Source organism: Bubalus bubalis, chromosome 12 (assembly GCF_019923935.1).
Source record: "Bubalus bubalis isolate 160015118507 breed Murrah chromosome 12, NDDB_SH_1, whole genome shotgun sequence".
Lineage (NCBI taxonomy): Eukaryota > Metazoa > Chordata > Mammalia > Artiodactyla > Bovidae > Bubalus > Bubalus bubalis.
Window position 1 is genome coordinate 71,761,404 of NC_059168.1, and position 20,883 is coordinate 71,782,286.

General features: G+C 46.2%; 2 protein-coding genes across 3 annotated transcripts in view; both read left to right on the forward strand.

Moving 5' to 3' along the window:
- The first annotated feature begins 4,254 nt into the window (after window positions 1–4,254).
- On the forward strand, window positions 4,255–7,341 carry FNDC4 (fibronectin type III domain containing 4). Its single transcript, XM_006046160.4, has 7 exons — window positions 4,255–4,573; window positions 4,759–4,903; window positions 4,990–5,105; window positions 5,352–5,556; window positions 6,035–6,124; window positions 6,434–6,558; window positions 6,729–7,341. Exons 2-7 carry the CDS (start codon window positions 4,783–4,785, stop codon window positions 6,762–6,764), a joined length of 693 nt encoding a protein of 230 aa, XP_006046222.1. The 5' UTR covers window positions 4,255–4,573; window positions 4,759–4,782; the 3' UTR covers window positions 6,765–7,341.
- Window positions 7,342–9,436: 2,095 nt separating this feature from the next.
- Window positions 9,437–20,883, forward strand: part of IFT172 (intraflagellar transport 172) — a 37,464-nt gene continuing 26,017 nt past the window's right edge. The window contains exons 1-14 of one of the 2 annotated variants that reach the window (XM_044926133.2): window positions 9,437–9,635; window positions 12,207–12,350; window positions 12,594–12,706; window positions 13,140–13,179; window positions 13,485–13,550; window positions 13,763–13,842; window positions 14,054–14,141; window positions 15,144–15,358; window positions 16,263–16,386; window positions 16,804–16,899; window positions 17,775–17,936; window positions 18,291–18,344; window positions 18,566–18,669; window positions 18,845–18,930. In XM_044926133.2, the coding sequence (XP_044782068.2) occupies window positions 9,597–9,635; window positions 12,207–12,350; window positions 12,594–12,706; window positions 13,140–13,179; window positions 13,485–13,550; window positions 13,763–13,842; window positions 14,054–14,141; window positions 15,144–15,358; window positions 16,263–16,386; window positions 16,804–16,899; window positions 17,775–17,936; window positions 18,291–18,344; window positions 18,566–18,669; window positions 18,845–18,930 (1,411 nt within the window). In that variant the 5' untranslated portion in view covers window positions 9,437–9,596. The remainder of the gene's footprint in view (window positions 9,636–12,206; window positions 12,351–12,593; window positions 12,707–13,139; window positions 13,180–13,484; window positions 13,551–13,762; window positions 13,843–14,053; window positions 14,142–15,143; window positions 15,359–16,262; window positions 16,387–16,803; window positions 16,900–17,774; window positions 17,937–18,290; window positions 18,345–18,565; window positions 18,670–18,844; window positions 18,931–20,883) is intronic. The other variant, XM_006046159.4, reaches the window with a different exon arrangement.

Genomic DNA, 20,883 nt, shown 5'->3' on the forward strand with positions numbered 1-20,883 from the left:
TCCCATGGACTGCAGCATGCCAGGCTTCCTTGTCCATCACCAACTCCCAGAGCTTGCTCAAACTCAGGTCCATTGAGTTGGTGATGCCATCCGACCATCTCATCAGGCACAGTGATAATGAGGCACAGTACCCTGGCCTCTCTGAACACCCCCGTCTGAACACCTCTGCCTGCATCCTTTCCTGATCACTAGTCCCCCAGCCCTCTGGTCACCCCCAGGGAGCTCCCCAGGTCCCTCTCTAGAGGCACCCAGAGTCCCCAGCCTCTGCTTTGCTCCTGAAGAGGAAGACCCAAGGTTCATTACTCTTGCCCTTCAGACAATGGCCTCTTCTCTGGGAGGGCCTGGAGCCTGGAAGGACAATACTCAGGCCCAGGGCAGAGAGAATCCCTGGGCATCAGTGCTCTGGAACTAGGATGCCTCAGGAAGCCAGAGATCAGGGTCCTCAGGGTCAGCAAAGGTCAGAAGACCAGGTCACACAGTCCTCCCTGATCACACAGTCCTCCCTGCCCCACATACCCCATTTCACTCTCCTCTCAGAAAGAAGGCAACAGAAGCTTCAGAGCCCCAGGGGTGCACACGCTGAACTGGATATTACAGAGGAAAGGGCCACAGAAATAGAAATACTGCAGTGAGAATTAGAAACCAAAGTATCTGCCCTAAATACAAGTTTAGCCAACATTTATTTACACTGAACAATGCACTTTTCACATACAGTATCTCATTTGATACGTTAAGATGATATTGAAAAGAATGAAATAATGCCATTTGCATCTAGAGATTATCTTACTAATTGAAGTAAGTCAGACAAAGATAGAATCTTATATGTGGAATCTAAAAAGAAAATGATACAAATGAACTTACAAAATGGAGAAAGACTCACAGATATAGAAAACAAACTTATGGTTACCAAAGGGTAAAGGAGGGGAGGGATAAATCAGGAGTTTGGGATTAACAGACACACACTACTGTAAATAAAATAGATAAACAATAAAGACCTACTATATAGCACAGGGAACTATATTCAATATCTTGTGATAACCTATAAAGGAATATATATTAATGTGACACAATGAAGTTGCTCAGTCGTGTCCAACTCTTTGTGACCCCATGGACTGTAGCCTGTCAGGCTCCTCTCTCCATGGAATTTTCCAGGTAAGAGTACTGGAATGGGTTGCCATTTCCTTCTCCTGGCAACCCACTGCAGTATTCTTGCTTGGGACAATTCCATGGAGAGAGGAGCCTGACAGGCTACAGTCCATGGGGTCACAAAGAGTCAGACACGACTTGACTGAGTGACTGAGCACACTGGCACATATACATATATATATGAATCACTTTGTTGTACACCTGAAACTAATACATTGTAAGTCAACTATAATTCAATTAAAAAAAGATGATGATTTTATTATATGTCAAGGCTGTATATTGTCACCCTGCTTATTTAACTTATATGCAGAGTACATTATGAGAAACGCTGGGCTGGGTGAAGCACAAGCTGGAATCAAGATTGCTGGGAGAAATATCAATAACCTCAGATATGCAGACAACACCACCCTCAGGGCAGAAAGCAAAATATTAAAGAGCCTTTTGATGAAAGTGAAAGAGGAGAGTGAAAAAGTTGGCTTAAAACTCAACATTCAGAAAACTAAGATCATGACATCTGGTCCCAAAACTTCATGGCAAATAGATGGGGAAACAATGGAAACAGTGACAGACTTTATTTTTCAGTTCAGTTCAGTTGCTCAGTCATGTCCGACTCTTTGCGACCCTATGAATCACAGCACACCAGGCCTCCCTATCCATCACCAACTCCCGGAGTTTACCCAAACTCATGTCCATTGAGTCGGTGACACCATCCAGCCATCTCATCCTCTGTCATCCCCTTCTCCTCCTGCCCCCAATCCCTCCCAGCATCAGGGTCTTTTCCAATGAGTCAACTCTTCGCATGAGGTGGCCAAAGTACTGGAGTTTCAGCTTTAGCATCATTCCTTCCAAAGAAATCCCAGGGCTGATCTCCTTTAGAATGGACTGGTTGGATCTCCTTGCAGTCCAAGGGACTCTCAACAGTCTTCTCCAATACCACAGTTCAAAAGCATCAATTCTTCCGGCGCTCAGCTTTCTTCACAGTCCAATTCTCACATCCATACATGACCACTGGAAAAACCATAGCCTTGACTAGACGGACCTTTGTTGACAAAGTAATGTCTCTGCTTTTGAATATGCTATCTAGGTTGGTCATAACTTTCCTTCCAAGGAGTAAGCATCTTTTAATTTCATGGCTGCAGTCACCATCTGCAGTGATTTTGGAGCCCAGAAAAATAAAGTCTGACACTGTTTCCATTGTTTTCCCATCTATTTCCCATGAAGTGATGGGACCAGATGCCATGATCTTAGTTTTCTGAATGTTGAGCTTTTTTTTTTTTTTTTAACCCCCCCACCCCTGAATGTTGAGCTTTAAGCCAACTTTTTCACTCTCCACTTTCACTTTCATCAAGAGGCTTTTTAGTTCCTCTTCACTTTCTGCCATAAGGGTGGTGTCATGTGCATATCTGAGGTTATTGATATTTCTCCCGGCAATCTTGATTCCAGCTTGTGCTTCTTCCAGCCCAGCGTTTCTCATGATATACTCTGCATAGAAGTTAAATAAGCAGGGTGACAATATACAGGGGCTCCAAAATCACTGCAGATGATGAATGCAGCTATGAAATCAAGAAACGTGTGCTCCTTGAAAGAAAAGCTATGACCAACCTAGACAGCCAATTAAAAAGCAGAGACATTACTTTGCCAACAATGGTCCATCCAGTCAAAGCTATGGATTTTCCAGTAGTCATGTATGGATGTGAGAGTTGGACTGTGAAGAAAGCTGAGCACCGAAGAATTGATGCTTTTGAACTGTGGTGTTGGAGAAGACTCTTGAGAGTCCCTTGGACTTCAAGGAGATCCAACCAGTCCATCCAAAAGAAAATCAGTCCTGAATATTCATCGAAAAACTGATGCTGAAGCTGAAACTCCAATACTTTGGCTACCAGATGCAAAGAACTGACTCATTGGAAAAGACCCTGATGCTAGGAAAGATTGAAGGCAGTGGAGAAGGGGATGACAGAGGATGAGATGGGTAGATGGCATCACCGACTATATGGACATGAGTTTCAGCAAGCTCTGGGAGTTGGTGATGGAAAGGGAAGCCTGGCGTGCTGCAGTCCATGGGGTCGAAAAGAGTAGGATACGACTCAGCAATTGAACTGAACTGATATTTCAATTAAAAAAAAAAGGTGATATTGACATGCTCATTTTTCAGATGATGAAACTGAAGCTCAGAGAAGTTAAGTTAGTTGCTAAAGATTACACAGCAGAGAGAACTGGGACTCACACCCAGGTTCTCACTCCAGGTCTCATGCTCAACCAAAGCATGAAATAATTTAAGGATTTACATGTTTATTGAATAAATGAAGTAACTAACAAATTGGTGCAAATTAAGAATAATCTCTCTTCACACAGTGTTATGAGATTTTTAAAGATCGTTCCCCAATATTGTGTCATTTGATCCTCACAGCAGCCCTGTGAGGTTTTGCATCCTCTGATTTACAGGTGGGAAACCTGAAACTTAGATTAACCTATTTGCCTAAGACCACACAGTAAGTCGCAGAGCTGAGACAGGTCGTCGCTCTTTAAATTTCCCCTATAAACCCAAAACCCTTAATAATCGCTGTATCTCCAGCTATTAACATGTCAGACACATAGAGAAAGCTCTATAAATATTTGCCTAATAAGTGGAAAAATGAATGAGAGAAGGAAGGGAATCAATATCAGATCATGAATGGGGAAGAGACTTAAAAGCTGACGCAGTCTACAAGTAGGAGATTGTCAAAATAATTATTATCTCCATGACTCTGTCCCCTCGCGCGCCGAAGGTGGAGTTCCTCTTCCCAACTTGGCTAATTCCATCTGGGGAGGAGGGGCCTCTCAGATCCCGAGACCCTCGCACCTGCGTCCGGAGGGACGTCCCTCCCCCCCCCCCCAACCCCCCTGCGGGGGCTCAGCAGGCGGGAGCCGGCATCAGGAGGGATGGGGGGCCCTGGAGGCCGCCAATGAGAGGGTCGTGGGAGGAGCCCCGAAAGAACCGGGTTGGGGGGGCGGTGATGACGGCGGCGAGAACCCCAGCGGGGCGGGGCGGGCCCGCACGTCCCGGCCGGGCTGCGGCTGAGCGACCGAGGCCAGCTCTGCAGAAGACGGCGGCTGGCGCGCCGGGACGGTCACATCGCGCTGCAGAGGCCGGCGGGGGCAGCCGCACTGCCTCGCGCCCCGGGGACCCAGGCCAGCTGCCAGGCCGCGCGGGCGCCGCCCCCTGCTCCCGGACAGACTGCGCGGCCGGTCCGAGCTCTGGGGGCTCCGGGGCCCCGCGGCCCGCACCCGCTACGCCTCCGCTCTCTGCCCGCAGCTCGGTCCCGCGCTGCCCGCCTGGCCGGGCCCGCGCCGGGATGGGGTAGGGACAGCGCCACGGAGTCCGCGATGGGCCGCCCTCTGGGCACCGAGCAGCCCCCCGAGGCCTGACCCACCGCGAGGACCGGCGGAGGTGGGTGTGGGCAGAGCAGAGGCGCGAACTGAGGGCGCCGGGGTGCTGCGGGGGTGGGCAAGGCAAGGGGAAAGGGGGGTTCTGGGGCTGCTGTGGGTAGTGGGGAGCAGGGAGAGCAGCTGCCCGCTTGTGCTTTCTGGCAAGTCCTTGACCCCCGCCCCCCCCTCAACTCCTGCCACCTCCAGGAGCCCCGCCTGGATGTCAAACGGATGCCCGGGTGCCTCCCAGCGGACTCGGTGGGGACCATGGCTTCACTAATGCCCCTCTCCCCATATCTAAGCCCCACGGTCCTCCTGCTGGTCAGTTGCGACCTGGGCTTTGTGCGAGCAGGTGAGTAAAAGGGGAGCAGGTGAGGAGTCACCAGAGCTAGTCTGGGGGTGGACCCTGGTAACCTGTTCACACACTGGTGCCCGTAGACCGGCCTCCGTCTCCTGTGAATGTGACAGTCACTCACCTCAGAGCCAACTCGGCCACTGTGTCCTGGGACGTCCCAGAAGGCAACATCGTCATTGGCTACTCCATTTCCCAGCAAGTATGAATCACCCTTCTGCTGCCCCAACCTGTGTCCTTGGATCTCTGAGCATTCCCTCTGGTCACCGCCCCCCACCCCCACCAGCTCCCCTCCCTGCCCTGGGAGACATGTAGCTGGGGTTCCCTGGCTCAGGCTACCCTTTCCACCCCAGTCCTCCAGAGTGCTTGGGTGTTCAAGAATCCTGGGCTAAGCCTTGTGGCCTGGGACCAGGGTGAGGCTGTCCTCTCTCTCATCATCTCCCTGCAGCGACAGAATGGCCCTGGGCAACGTGTGATCCGAGAGGTGAACACCACGACTCGGGCCTGTGCTCTCTGGGGCCTGGCTGAAGACAGTGACTACACAGTGCAGGTCAGGAGCATCGGCCTCCGGGGAGAGAGCCCCCCAGGGCCGCGGGTGCACTTCCGAACTCTCAAGGGGTCTGACCGGCTACCCTCCAACAGCTCAAGCCCAGGTGAGGGTTTCGATTATTCCTCACCCCCTAAAGCTTTGGATTCTCTGACTGTTTACCTGGTCTTTGGCCTCCTGTTTACTTCCGCAAAGCAAGCAGCAGTCTAGCTTAGATGAGTAGAAGGATGATATAATTCATTGTACTGCCAGGAAAGGAAGGAAAGCAGGTTGGCAGGAGACTGGGTTTAGACAGGCTGGTAAGGAATTGTTTGGGGGGAAGGGCTTTAAAGCTTCCTTTTACCCAGCCTCAGTTCATTGCAGCTGCAGCCTGCATGAGTGAGCACCTGACCTGCAGCCCTCCTGCTGTTTGGTCTCTAACCACCTGTCCGCCAGCAGCTTCCCAGAGAGGGGCTACCAGCAACGGTGCTGCGACAGGTCTACACTGGCTCTAATCCCCAGCATCTCCATCCTGAACTGTCTGCACAGGCATAGCTCTCTAGTTGCTCCCCAGAACCTGGTGTCTGTCTTCTTTTCCTTCTCAGGTGACATCACAGTGGAGGGTCTGGATGGAGAGCGACCACTGCAGACGGGGGAGGTGGTCATCATTGTGGTGGTGTTGCTCATGTGGGCTGGTGAGTAAGTAGCTGGATGGGGCACAGTGGATTGAGTGGGGCTGAATGAAGGTGGGAGTTGGTGAAGGTTGTCAGGAAAAAACAGGGTGAGAACAACGGTGTGGGGAGATAAGCAGGAAAAGTTTGAAGAAAGGGAGAGGAGGCTGTTGGGAGCCCAGAGAGGATGATGAAGACTGTAATGTGCATGGGGAACAGGAATTCAAAGATTTTCTTCTTTGATTTTCCAAAAACAGTGGGTATGTCACTGCCCTTCAGGGCTATGATTGGGGAGGTCAAGATCAAGGCTCAGATTGTATGATTGTGTTTCAGCTGTAATCGGGCTATTCTGCCGTCAGTATGACATCATCAAGGACAATGACTCCAACAACAACCCCAAGGAGAAGGGGAAGGGACCGGAACAGAGTCCTCAGGGAAGGCCAGTGGGGACAAGACAGGTGATGTGGGGCCAGTGAGGGCGGGAAGGGCGGTGGGGGTTGTGTCTAGAAGTATCGAGGGAAAGGGAGAAGGGTCATAGAGGGGCAGGAGAAGAGGGAGAATGGAAATTTGGGATGGAGGAAACTATCACTTTCCTGAAATTAGAGACTCAGGCCATCTTCCTTCACAGAAAAAGTCACCATCCATCAATACTATTGACGTATGAGAGAAGAAGCAGAACCAGAAGATGGATGCACTAATAATCTGGGGCTGGGGCTGGGGTCAGGGAGTGCCCAAGATGGTGATCTGCCCAAGACTGAAGGATCCCACAGTTTCCCAGAGGGTAATGGCATTCCCACAATCTCAGGCCTGGTATCCATCCTCTTTCCACTGTGAGCAGGGCCAGAAGGTAGGTCTGTTAGGCTCTGAGCCCCTGGACCTGGGGAGTGGATATCAGATGGGATATATCCTTCCACCCCCCAGGTCCAGAGGAGAGTCACTTGTTCAACCCTAACCCATTAGGTCCCAAATGGGGCCCCCATTTCACCTGCATCAGGACCCTTGGCATCCCCAGCTGCGCCCACATCTTGCCTCCGGGTCTCAGAGAGCAGTATTTCTGTGGGTACTCCCCCTCCCCCAGAAAATAAAAAGGACTGTCTGGGTCTGGAGGCAGACGCTGCACCGCACTACTCCAACGTCTTCCATGGAGCCTCAGGTGCTCCCCTCTCACGGGCAGCCCCTCCAGCTGCTGGTGGTTTCACCCCTTGGACATTTTTCCAATAAAGGTTCTTGGACAAACTGCAGCTGACTGTATGCGATACTGTCTAGTATGCTGAAGTACACTTCTCCACTGCCTCTCCCCTGACCACAAGGGCCTCTCACACCACCACTACCAACTTGACAAGAGCAGACTCTTATTTGAAGGTGTTTGCTTTGATTCTTCAGTCTAGAATGAGTGGAGAGGGGCCAGAAAGGGGCATGGAAAACCAGGGCCCTCGATTCTTTTGCTTTGTTGGGTAAGAAGGAGGAGCAGGGAGAAAAAATGGAGGATATAAATTCTTTGTGCACCAGTGGAAAATAAAGTTATGTTACATGAGAGGGCCAGGAGACTTTTTATCTTCACTGGCCACATTGGCAGCCCAACTCTTCATCATTTATTCCACTGACTTCATCAACCCTGAGCTAGTAATCAGTAAAGTACTGAACAGGGTTTTAGAACAAATGAAAGATTAATGGATCCCCGGGGGGCAAAGTGTTCCTCTCCTGTGCATTTCTGTGCCTATTTTTCCCTGTCCTTGCTTTCCCTTTTGTCTGTCTGTATGTCTCTCTGTTTGTTCTGCTGCTGCTAAGTCACTTCAGTCGTGTCCGACTCTGTGTGACCCCATAGACGTCAGTCCACCAGGCTCCGCCATCCCTGGGATTCTCCAGGCAAGAACACTGGAGTGGGTTGCCATTTCCTTCTCCAATGCATGAAAGTGAAAAGTGAAAGGGAAGTCGCTCAGTCATGTCCGACTCTTAGCGACCCCATGGGATGCAGCCTACCAGGCTCCTCCATCCATGGGATTTTCCAGGCAAGAGTACTGGAGTGGGGTGCCATTGCCTTTTCCTCTCTGTTGGTTCAGTCAAAGCCAATAATAATTATAAAGAATATATGAGTTTATATTTACTCTCTGCCATTATATCCAGAGGAGCATTCTGGAAATAAAACTGGGGTTGGAACTCTCCTGTCAAAAGAATTATAATTTGGGCTCTGGGGCCTACTTGTTTCCTGTGAAAATAGGGACTGTCCTCCACTTTTTCCCAAGTTCCAAGGGGAGGTTGGTGCCAGTGAAAGAAATACCTGTTGACATCTGTAACCACTAAGGGGGAAAGACTTCAGAACCCAGAATCTTTCTGGGCAGCACAAGCTACACTGTCTGGAAGGTAACAGTCTTCATGTAATCAGTCAACGTATGACCCTCCCAGTCTCAATGGAGGCTTATGAATAACTTCCCTTTTCTGCATCTTGATCACTCTACCTTGTTATAAGAAATTACATCAATTACATCCTCTGAAAGGAACCCCAATCCAAAGTCAAGAAGTATCTTTGATACTTATCCAAGCTCCAACCCCAGTTATCACAAGACTAAATCTGTTAGGTGAGCCAAGGGTTGGTCTGCCCTCTGCCCTAAACCATAAAAGCTTCCTGATCTAAGCAGCAGTCTTAACCCCACCGTTTTTCAGTTCAAAAGTAGGGTGCTTTACCACCCTCTGACCACTGGTTCCAAAGCACATTTCTCTCAGACTCTGGATACATCATTTCTGGGGATGAGAGTGTCACACGGTATATAGTAGCATGGCACAGAGATAAGGAGCTAGACACTGAGAAGGAATTCAAAGGGTGTATAAACGTACCAGCTCTGGCTTGAATCCCAGTTCGTCCTTAAACCTCTGTGTTAGGTTAGACAAGTGAGCCCTCTAATTTTTTTGAGTCTCCTATTATGCAAAGTGGGACTAATAATGTTATCACCGTCAAAAGGTGGCTTTGAGATTAAGTGAGACATGTACAACACTTCGCACGGTACCTGGCAGACACATACTGAGTATTCATTATTAGCTTTGTAATCCTGTGCAAGTTATATAACCTATTTGGGTTCAATTCTGTCAACTGTAAAAGGCCTATAAGAGCAACTGCCCCGCTTTCCTCCAGGGTTGTGAGGATTAAAAGAAAGCGCTCAGCCGCCTTTACGTACATCAAACACCGAGAGAGACTACGATTACGTAGAACCCGGGAGTTTGCGGAAGGCTTGTGGGCGTGGCTGGAGTTTGGGTTTGCATGCCGCAACGGGATTGGTCGAGAAGAGAAGTCAGCAAACCCTCTCAGGGTCCCGCCCTAGATCTCAACGCGCCTGCGCGCGCTCTGTTTGCTGAGCTACGAAACTGCGTGGTGACCTTGCGACGCGTGTCGCGCTCAGGTCGCTAGTGCGTCAGCGGCCGTCGCTGCGGCTGCGTGGCGGGTTGTCCAGGTAACCACGGGAGTTGTCGCTGTCTGTAGGCATCTGAGAGACAGGTGTTCGTCATGCAGTTGAAGCACCTGAGGACGCTGCTGAGCCCTCAGGTGAGGAGTCGCGTGCCTCTTCCCTCCCTCGCCCGCCTTAGTGTTCCACGGAAAGTGGGGGATTGAAGTTTGAAAACGGTGAGCGCCTACTGTGTGCAGAAGACCGAAGGCTTTAGCGGTGATACGGACTCTGCTCCGTCGATAGAGTGTGAAGTAGGCGAGAGGGGCTGCTGAGCACCGTAGCTTTCCGTTCATTTCATTTAACGGATCAGTTGTGTACCAGGTCCCATGCTGGGGCTCCAGAACTTACCCAGTTGTTGCCTTTGCTTTCGAGAGGCTCGTACTAGAGGAAGAAGCGCGTGTGTAAACAACTAACAATAATCTACATCGCTTAAATGAGCGCTCTAGGTGCATGTCCCACCGAAGGGAGTGCAGGCGACCACACCGTTCGTTCTGATGGTGAAAATCTCAGATTCAGAAGAGGCTGGGCACTAGGGATGTAACCCTAGAACATGTTGAAGAAAGGCGGGGTTTTGGAGTTAGGAGACCAGAATTCAAGTCCCAGCGTCACCACTACTTTAAATAAATGACCGGATACCCCTGACTTTAGCCTTTATCGCACAGGCTCTTTAAGCACTCATCCAAACTTCTACATTTGGTAAATGGGAATAATAGTAATCGCAGCTTTAGGGGATTAGGGGAAAGAGTTAAAGGCAGTAGTGTACACAAGAGAACCTTGTAAACTAAAAAGCAGAGTGAAAACTGTTAGACAAGAGAGAACGATATTCAAAATTCAAAGGACAAAAAAAAAAAAAAATTCAAAGGACAAAATAATACAAAGCAAGAATATCTGTCATAATTGAATGTTTAACATGTACCAGGGCAGCATAAATAAAGAAGTTGGGGTTGTGGATTATAGAATCAGGTACATATGGATTTAAATCTTGTTACTGCCACTTAAACTGTGTTTGTAAACTTGAGCAAATTACTTAGACTATCTGTGCCTCCATCTGGAAAAGATGAATAAGAGTAGCACCTACCTCAGTAATGAGATAAAGTGAGATAATGTGTATCACACACTTAGCTATTATCCTCTTCTCTACCTCATTTAATCCTCACAACAGTCCTGTGAGGTACATATTGTAGAGAAAGGAGAATTGATTGATTGTGGGACTCAGGAAGGCTTCACAGAGCATGTGGCTTTAGGAAAATAGAAGGAAACTAGAACAAAAGAGAGGTGTACTCATTGCTTTGAATCTGTATTTTGAAAATTCCTTTACCCTAATGGAATAATTGGAAATGAAATCTCCCTTCAATCTTTCAAAATAAGGTGATGTCAGATGCAGGAAAGGACTGAGTGCCCAGGATGGGGCAAAATGATGAAGGAAGATGGTCAGCAACAATTAATGAGGAGCCCTCAACACTCCTAACCTAATTTAGTCAAGAGTTGGAGAAGGCTAAAGGTGGTGGGGTGACTATTTTCTGATTCTGGTTTGAGGATTTTGATGGGGAAAAGGCCCTTTTTACCTCTGACGTTGAAAGTGGGTAGGTTAGAAGTAAAAATTAACAATGTTTTAAGCCAGGGCTCTACAGCCCAAGTAGTTAATCAAATGGAGCAGAAACTAGATTTTCTTTTCAATTTCTAGGAGGGAAATCCTTAGTGCAGAACTTGCTGCATAGACCACCAGGGCTGGTGGTGGAAGGGACAGACATGGCAAGAATAATTCACCAGGAGTTGATCACTTCTAATTTGGGCCTCTGTGAAGTGGATTGTTAAGGGAAAAAAACAACAATGACAGAAATAAAAATAAAAAACAAAGGCATTTTTTGAATCCTAAGTCTCAACTGTGATTATTTTACTTCCCATTCCAGAACTTTTACTGTCTCTCCCTGTTCTCCCAAATAAGTCCAAACTCAGCCTAGCTTAAAAGAGCCTTGCTGAATTGGCCTCCATCTATTTTTCCTGCCTTCCCCCTTATGTTCTGCTATTAACAATGTAGTGTCAGCTAAATTAAATGACTGTTTATTCACCAGAACTTGTTATCGCTCATGCCATTTCTTCTACCTCAGAGAATTTCCCTACTTAACTGTATCCATTCTTCAAAGCTTAGTGTTGATCATTTAAATGGAAAATTATCTCAGGCTTTTCCAAACTGTTATAGTGCTTTGTATGTGCCTCCCTTATGGGACTTTTCCCATTTTTAGATCTTTGGGCAGGAACCACGTTTTGCTCTTTGTCTCTATCTCTCAGCCCTTGGCCAAGTGCCTTTTTCAGTATGGTACTCAAAAACATTAATTGAATTAATGGCTAAAGACCAAAACTTAATCAGACCAGTTGCATTTATTTCAGTAGCAGAATGAGGGAATAAGAAGGCCACTGTAGGGGCACACTGGTACTTATTACTGTGTCACTTCCTAGTGCGTTTGCATTATGGTTTCTAGAAGCAGTTTGTTCCACCATCCAGGGCTCTGAGGCCTCAGAGACCTGGATAGATCATGGGCATCTCTTTGTTTTAAGGACTGTGCTAGAAGGAAAATTGACCAAAGTCACACTAGAAGTAATGGAACTAGAAATGCTAATAGCATTCTCCGCCAGCATCTGGATTATTTTTGTCCCCTTTACCTCTGCAGGATGGAGCTGCAAAGGTCACCTGCATGGCATGGTCCCAGAACAATGCCAAATTTGCTGTCTGCACAGTGGACCGTGTGGTCTTACTATATGATGAACATGGGGAGCGAAGAGATAAATTCTCCACCAAACCAGCCGACATGAAGGTGAAGGGAATACTCACGTGTACCTTAATCTGTTGATGGGACCTTATAAGCCTAGAAGGCTTCCTAACCTGCTTCCTAGCCACAGGCATAGGAAATGGCCTGCCCTTCCTTTTCTCAGTACAAAGCCCTCAAGCCCACTACCATCACATATGCACCTGTTCTTCTCTTTTCAGTATACTCACTACTTCTTTTTTCTGTCCTTTTCTTTCTTTCTTATTTTTTTTTTTCTTTTTTGACTCTTAGTATGGCAGGAAGAGCTATATGGTGAAGGGCATGGCTTTTTCTCCTGATTCCACGAAGATTGCCATAGGACAGACTGACAACATCATCTATGTCTACAAGATTGGAGAAGACTGGTGAGGATAGAGATTGGGAGATGGGGTGTCCCAGAGAAGAAGGGAAAGGCAGGAAGAAATGCCTCTGTGGGAAGGGGGAATGGATAAAATAAGGAGTCATGCTGGGGCTTGGAAGGCAGGGGCCTTCTGGAGTCTGTTGCTGCCCTCCCTTTGCCTGCACTGTGTTTCCTGTGATCCCATCCCTGGAGGAATTAGTCTTAGATCAACAAGGAGGCCCTCTGAGATCCTGGGGAGCCAGGAGTGATGTTCTGTTTTTATTATTCTTCCAAAGCTACTCTGGCTCCTTATGCCTCCTCTGAGGGCTTCTGTGGAGTGACAGGCAACACTGGTGGGCCAAGGATGGTGTCTGCAACTCCTTCCCCTCCCCCAGCATCATTTGTGACATTTATTCATGGATGTGGTTTTTAATTTGCTTCTCTCCTTTATTTGGCAGGGGTGACAAGAAAGTCATTTGTAACAAGTTCATCCAGACGGTAATGTTCTAACCAATCCCTGAGAGATCAGGAGGAACAAACATATCAGTATATCTGCTTATAAATACAGCCAGAAGTTGGCATTTGTTAATATCTAGCTCAGACTTTTCCTGCTGCATGAATGGTGCTGCCTGGCTGCTTACCCCGCTGTGCCTTCCTCCTTAGAACCCAGTCATGTCCTCCCCTCTCCTTCCCTGTGGGCGGTTGGGGTGGTGGCATGTGATAGGCTGTTCAGGTTTAGATTGTCTATCTGTGTGCTCATATACATAGACAGGCTTATCCTTTTCATTCTTGCTTTCTTCCAGAGTGCTGTTACTTGCCTGCAGTGGCCAGCAGAATACGTCATTGTCTTTGGGCTGGCTGAAGGAAAGGTAAAGGAGGGAAGAGAAGCACAGGAGAGGCTGTGGATGGGGATAATGGTTCTGGAAAGAGGTATATGGTTCATTTTCTCCCTGAGGGTCAAGTTACTTATTGGGGAGAGACCACACAGGGAACAGTTCTTGTGTTTTTATTTCTGTTCCTAAGGTCCTCGGTAGAGTTGAAAGTAGCCTAACCAGACTTGTGTCCACTCTCCCATTTTCAGGTTCGTTTAGCAAACACCAAAACTAACAAATCATCTACCATCTATGGGACAGATTCTTATGTGGTGTCCTTGACAACAAAGTGAGTAAGGAAGAATGGTATCCCAGAAGCTTGGGAGTGGTAGGAAAAGCTCGGGTCTTGGCTTGAGGGACCATAGTGTGAACGATGGGGAGGGCTGGGAGCGGGAACCACAGGCAGAGTAGTCTGATGAGGAAGGGGACTTTCTTGGGGAGACAGGATGTTCTAACTGCTTCCTTTATGTCTCTCCTTTCTTCCTTTTCCCTTTTTTTAGTTGCTCTGGGAAAGGAATTCTCTCTGGTCATGCAGATGGCACCATTGTTAGGTATTTCTTTGATGACGAAGGCTCAGGAGAGTCACAGGTATGAATAAAGGGTGCTCTGGGAAAGGAGAGAAGCAAATCCCAAGCACCGTCCTAGGGGAGGTTGGACATCTAAGGAAGTTAGATTATGGTGCTCAGGGAGGAGGCTGGAAGGTGAGGCCTCAGGCAGAGAGACACCTGGATGTGGCCGCAGAAGAGGATTTGTTTTCAGGAGGCCAGAGCTTAATAGTTATAGGAAAGGATGAATCAAGTGGAAGGGACCTTGAGGCAAAGGGAAATAAAGACTCTGGGAGAAATGAAAATTAAAAATTATTCTCATTTATGTAAAATGCTTTACATATATTTATAAATTCAAAGAACAAAAGAGTTGTTTATGCTTGAAAGGGAAAACATAGAGGAATAAAGGAAGGTTCATGTTTTAATCCTCTATTGTTTGAATCATTTACAATAAGAATTATCTGTATCATAATTAAATGTGCCCTTCCTAAAATAAAGGAGTCGTATATTCCCTGTGGGCCTATACAGTGTTGGTTGATGTATAGGTCAGCTTCCTTTGGGGGCCTTACTAGGTGAGTATTGAAGATCTCCAAACAAGTATTTTGAGGTTTCCCTTTGAACATAAGGGCTTCCCTTGGGGCTCCTCTGGTAAAGAATCCACCTGCAATGCGGGAGATCTGGGTCCGACCCCTGGGTTGAGAAGATCCCCTGGAGAAGGGAAAGGCTACCCACTCCAGTATTCTAGCCTGGAAAATCCCATGGACTGCGTCGTTCATGGGGTCGCAAAGAGTCAGACATGACTGAGCGACTTTCATTTTGAACATAAAATTGATAAGTGCATATATATTAAAATGTCATAGAAGATGAGTGTGTGGTAAAGACAGATAATTTGTGAAGTCTTCAGATTAGAATGTGTTATGGCAGGAAAATGTTGGGGAAAAGATTTCCTCAAGTAGAATTGTCCAAGGGAGTGTGTCAGATGCTAGGAATGAGAAATTTCTGAGGTGGTGTCCTCAGAGTGACAGAAACCCTCTTCTACTCTTAGGGAAAGTTGGTGAACCATCCGTGCCCACCCTATGCCTTGGCGTGGGCAACCAACAGCATTGTGGCTGCAGGCTGTGACCGGAGGATTGTGGCCTATGGAAAGGAAGGCCACGTGCTACAAACTTTTGACTACAGCCGTGACCCTCTGGAGCGGGAGTTCACCACAGCTGCAGCAAGTCCTGGGGGCCAGTCGGTTGTGCTGGGAAGCTATGACAGGTGGGTTCCTGTCCAGCTGTGGCTTCTGCCTACTTTCCCTGTGTACACTCTTCTTTAGCCCAGTTTTGCTTCCCAACCAAAGTGGAAGACTGGTTGAGTGTCAGAATCAAGTGATTCTCAAGTTTTAATTCATGCACATTTTCCTCTTCCTGCTCCCACCATCCATTAGCATGCCATCAGTTCCAAGATGCACCGTGCTCTGGTTGTGTGTCTCAGTCTCTCCCCAGGACTCCACAGCAGACTTTATCTCTACTTTCTTTGTATTCCCGTTGCGCCTTTTCAGACTACTGGCTTTGTGTTTATCACACTGTATTATCCTTTGGTGTTTGTATCTAACGGGCTAATTTGAAGAGCCCTTAAGAAGAGAGCCTCTATTATTTTCTTTTTCAAGTCTCCAGAGCCTAGATTAGCATCTAGTATATCATAGGTGCTCAGATGTTTGTGAATGAATGCATGAATGATGGGACGGTGCATAAACAGCTGGAGTCTAGGTCCCATCTCTTCCTGGAGTGCTTTTAACCCCAGCTTTGTCAGTGCTCTCTTTGTCCCTTTCAGTCTCATGTATGTCTCTTCCTTTCTTTCTTCTCTGACTCCTAGCAATTCTCTTTTCTTTTTCTGTATTTCTCTATACTAACAGCTCATTTTTCTAAATATCCACAGTCTCTCTTTATTTTTTCACTCCTATCTGTCTTACTCTATTTTACTTTTGACTTGATTTTCCCAGTTTACTTCCCTCGAACATTTTTGTCCTCTCCTACTAGACCCCCCACCCCCCGTCACCTTGTCTGTTTTCTTTTATTTCCTCTGTTCTCTGATGTAGCAAAACTCATTTCCTTCCATTACAAGCCCATTTTCACTTTTTCTCAGCCTCCATCTCTTCTAAAAGCCACATACTTAATTTCAGACTTCGGGTGCTCAACTGGAGTCCTCGGAGAAACATCTGGGAAGAGGCAAAGCCCAAGGAGATTGCCAACTTATACACCATCACTGCCTTGGCCTGGAAGCGGGATGGCTCACGACTCTGTGCGGTATGCAACTAGTAACCCCTTTCTGCTTTGGTGACTTCTTCAAATTAAGAAGAATCCCACCTATCTTAAAGTACTCTCTCCTGACACTGGAGAAACTCCTCTTCCCTTTTGATCGCAGTCTAAAACTCCGAAGTTCCAGGCAGGAAAGAGAAATCCATACTTTATTGGAGGTCACATGGGTCAAGAGTTTTATAGGCAGGGCTAGTTTCTCCCTCATATCCCATCACTAACTATGTGATGCTCTTGAGTCCTGCAAGCGCCACCTCTTTCCTGCTGATACTTCCAAAAACTACCAGCCCTTTCACTGCCGACTCTTCTGTAGATTCTAGAACCTAGGGTTTGAGAGTGTCTCTAAATACCCTCTTCATGCCTCTATCCTGTGTGTGTTGCCCTTTATGCTGCCACTTTCCCTTCCAGGGCACACTCTGTGGTGGAGTGGAACAGTTTGACTGCTGCCTTCGAAGGAGCATTTACAAGAATAAGTTTGAATTGACGTATGTGGGACCTAGCCAGGTAAGCAGCTGATAGCCTACCACACTGAGGTCATGCCATGGCTCATTCATCCCTGCAGTACTACCCTGTGGTCTGGCCCCAACATAGACTCAAATTTAACCTCTGGCAGAGCTGTTCTGAGGAACAGAATGTGTCTGACAACTTTCCCACTGTAGGTCTTCCAGCTTATTGTAAGAGAAGGATTAAATACCAGGTTTAAGGGGTACAGAGATTGCCATTTACATCTTCCTGGTTTAAAACTTGACTCCCTATAGGATGTCAACTGGGGAAATTAATAGGATTATAATTCTGAATTCCTTTGTTTTAGGGCCTCTGAACTCACTGTATATGATGTTGCAAGCTCTTGCCTTAGTTCCTGAACCCAATTTTATCTTTTCTCTACCTCTACCCTCCTTTCCTTCATTTATTATTCATTGATTCCTTCAGTCTTTCAGTTTCTCCAGAAATATTTGTCCTTTCTTTTTCTGTCAGCACTGTTAGACGTTGAGAATTCAAAGATGGTTATCTGTAATACATTGTCCCTTAATCGAGATCATTCTAGTGAAGGAGACACATGTATCAAAAAATAATATAGCACACATGGTAAAGTTATAAAAGTTTGTAGAGAGCTACAGGAACGTAGGGTGAGTGATTAGTTTAACCCAGTGGAACTTTCAGAATCATTTGTATTATAAGCATCGAAAGAGATAATAGATGAAAGCGTTTTATAAATAGTAAAAGCATTATAAATGTGAGATGTCCTTTTTACGGAGAATATCCCAGGCCAGGCAAGGAAACAAGATGTGCTTTTGCTTAGCACTGTGGCGGTAGGCAAAGGACACAGCCCATTCCCCCCACTTTCGGACTGGGGGAGCTGAGACTCCTCTCCTACCAAGGTGATTGTGAAGAACCTCTCATCGGGGACCCGAGTGGTACTCAAGTCACACTATGGCTATGAGGTGGAAGAAGTGAAAATCCTGGGAAAAGAACGCTACCTGGTGGCCCACACGTCAGACACACTGCTGCTGGGGGACCTGACCACAAATCGCCTTAGTGAGGTAGGAACCAAACATGGAGAGGTGGGGAATGGGGCATCCTGAGGTGCTGTCCAAGTGAGGCAGGGTTCCTGGGGAAGGTCTCCATGGGATGCTCTAACATTCCTGTGTTGGGGACCTGGTTTCAGGGAGTGAGATCCAGGTTTAGAATCCTGGAATTTGAATCGCTGCTGTTGGACTTTTTTTTAACACCTTCTCCCAGAAGCACAGGGACCAAGGCAGAATCTGATACAGCGTCTCTCTTGTGCAATGTCAGACCTCTCCAGATCAATCCCTCTGCGTCCCACCCTGTTGTTCTTGCAGCATTGCCTCGGGTGGTTATCCACAGGTTCCTTATGTCTTCTTCCCCCTTAACAGGTAGCTTGGCAGGGATCTGGTGGCAATGAGAAGTATTTCTTTGAAAATGAAAATGTGAGTAGAGCTTGATTCACCATAAACCTCCTTCTAGCTTCTGTGTCTTAGGATGGCAAGTGGTAAGGGGTTGAGGAAACAGCAGATAAAATGGGAAGGTGAAATAGAGGAACAGAATAAAGAGAAAAGTGGACTTTGCTGTAAACTCGCAATGTGCCTCCCTCGACTGTCTCTTTCTTCATGCAGTCTTTCCACCACATAACAATCCCATTCATCCCCAGGTGTGCATGATCTTCAACGCTGGAGAGCTCACCCTGGTGGAATATGGGAGTAATGATACCCTGGGTTCTGTACGTACTGAATTCATGAACCCCCATCTCATCAGGTAACCCCACCTAGTTCTCTAAATTTTTGAAACCCAAAAGAATTCCTTTTTGACTTCTAACTCCTGTATCCTCAAGTTAATCTAAAACCTTCATCCCATGTCTTGTTTCAGAGCTCTTGTTAAACATCCTAGCTACCTAAGCCCATTTTGCCTTACCTGACCTTTCATGTTTCAGTGTCCGTATTAATGAGAGGCGTCAGCGAGGAATGGAGGATAATAAGAAATTGGCTTATCTTGTTGATATCAAGACTATTGCTATAGGTGAGTAAGACTCCCTCATAATTGTAATAACAAAATTGATGTTTATAAAGCACTTCCATATCACAGGATTGTGTGCAGTGGAGAATCCAAGACTCTCAGAGACAGCAGGTAAATGTGTGTCTGCATTCTTACAGTGGATATGTGAAATGCTTAAATTCACGTGTGTGTCTGTGTCTAGAAGTCTAGATATAGATACCTTGATGTGTATAGGCCTGCCCATATAATTATTCATGTTCTGTAGGCATTTATCTTAGGGCTGGGAAATTGTGAATTGTAGAGAAGAACCATTAGAAAATTTAAGAATTTTCCTGTTTAGACTTCATAGGATCACAGATTCTTAGAACTGGTAAGCCCCCTTAGGAAGGGGACTTACTCTCTGTATAGTTTGTCATTAATAAGTAGTGATGACACATTGTATGTACATATCACAAGTGTTCACATTTATAAATCGTACTTATATATTAATAGTTAATTTTGTATCATGAAATGTTTCAAGCATAGGGAAAAATATAAAAAATAGCATGATATTCTCTAAAAAGCTTATTAGAGAATAACATATCCAGGTAGTGTAGTTGTTAACAGCAGAGCTCTGGAGTCAAACCTCCCCACTTGTCTACTTACTACCTGTGTGATCTTCAGGTAAGTTACTTATCCTTTCTGTATCTCAGTTTCCTCATCTACAAAGTGGGGATAAAAATAGCACCTACTTCGTATGAAAAGCACTTAGACTAGTGCCTGGTATATGATAAGTGCTTAATAAATGTTAGCTATTCATAATAATAATATTATTATTACTTGTATACCCATAATAATATTATATGAATAGCTTACATTTGTTACATACTTATTATATACCAAGCAGTAGTCTAAGTGCTTTTCTTATTATTATTACTTGTATACCCATGGGCTTCCCTGATGGCTGAGTGGGTAAAGAATCTGCCTGCAATGCAGGAGACGTAGGAGACAGGGGTTCAATCCTGTGCTGGGAAGATTCCCTGGAGAAGGAAATGGCAACCCACTCCAGTATTCTTGCTTGGAAAATCCCATGGACAGAGGAGCCTGACAGGCTACAGTCCATGGGGTAGCAGAAGGGTCAGACATGACTTAGTAACAGGGAAGACCTCTATACCCATACCAAATTCTGTCAAATCCTTAATGTTCCATTATATTTTCCTTGGATCTTTTCTCTCTTCTTTTATTGGTGGACATTTAAGTTGTTGGTTTTTCCCTGTTGCAGTATTTCAGTTCTCTAAGGTTTACACCCAGCATGGAATTGCTGACTCATAAAAGAGGTACATCCTCAATTTCACTAAATATTTCCAAATTGCTCTCTGAAGAGGTTGTACCAGTTTACAGTCCCACTAGCAGTTACAGTTCCACATCCTCTCCAATGCTTGAAATTGCCTGACTTTATAATTGGCTCAATCTGATGTATTCAATATATGAAAATATATTTCATTGTATTAATTTTTTGTTCATTTGTTTATTGGCATTTTGGATTTCTTCTTCCATGAATTGCCAGTTTATATCCATTGCCTCTTTTTAAAATTAGATTGTCTTTTCCTTGTTTGGGCTTCCCTTGTGGCTCAGCTGGTAAAGAATCCACCTGAAATGCGGGAGACCTGGGTTCAATCACTGGGTTGGGAAGATCCCCTGGAGAAGGGAAAGGGTACCCACTCCAGTATTCTGGCCTGGATAATTCCATGGACTGTATAGTCCATGGGGTCACAAAGAGTCTGACATGACTGAGTGCCTTTCACTTACTTTCTTGTTTACTTGAAGGAGTTCTGTGTGTGTGCAGGTATAGACTTTGATGGTTATTTGCGCTGCAGTTATTTTGTCTCTGCCTGTGGCTTGTCTTTTCTCTCCTTTTCAGCATCTCTTAGTGTTTAGACATTTTTAAGTTTAATGTAGTTCATTTCATCACTTTTTAAAAATTGAAGTATAATTGAT

Coding starts and splice junctions, on each gene's coding strand:
- FNDC4 (XM_006046160.4), top strand. CDS start 4,783: ATGCCCGGGTGCCTCCCAGCGGACTCGGTGGGGACCATGGCTTCACTA. Junction 4,904..4,989: donor CCTGGGCTTTGTGCGAGCAG/GTGAGTAAAAGG, acceptor TGGTGCCCGTAG/ACCGGCCTCCGTCTCCTGTG. Junction 5,106..5,351: donor GCTACTCCATTTCCCAGCAA/GTATGAATCACC, acceptor ATCTCCCTGCAG/CGACAGAATGGCCCTGGGCA.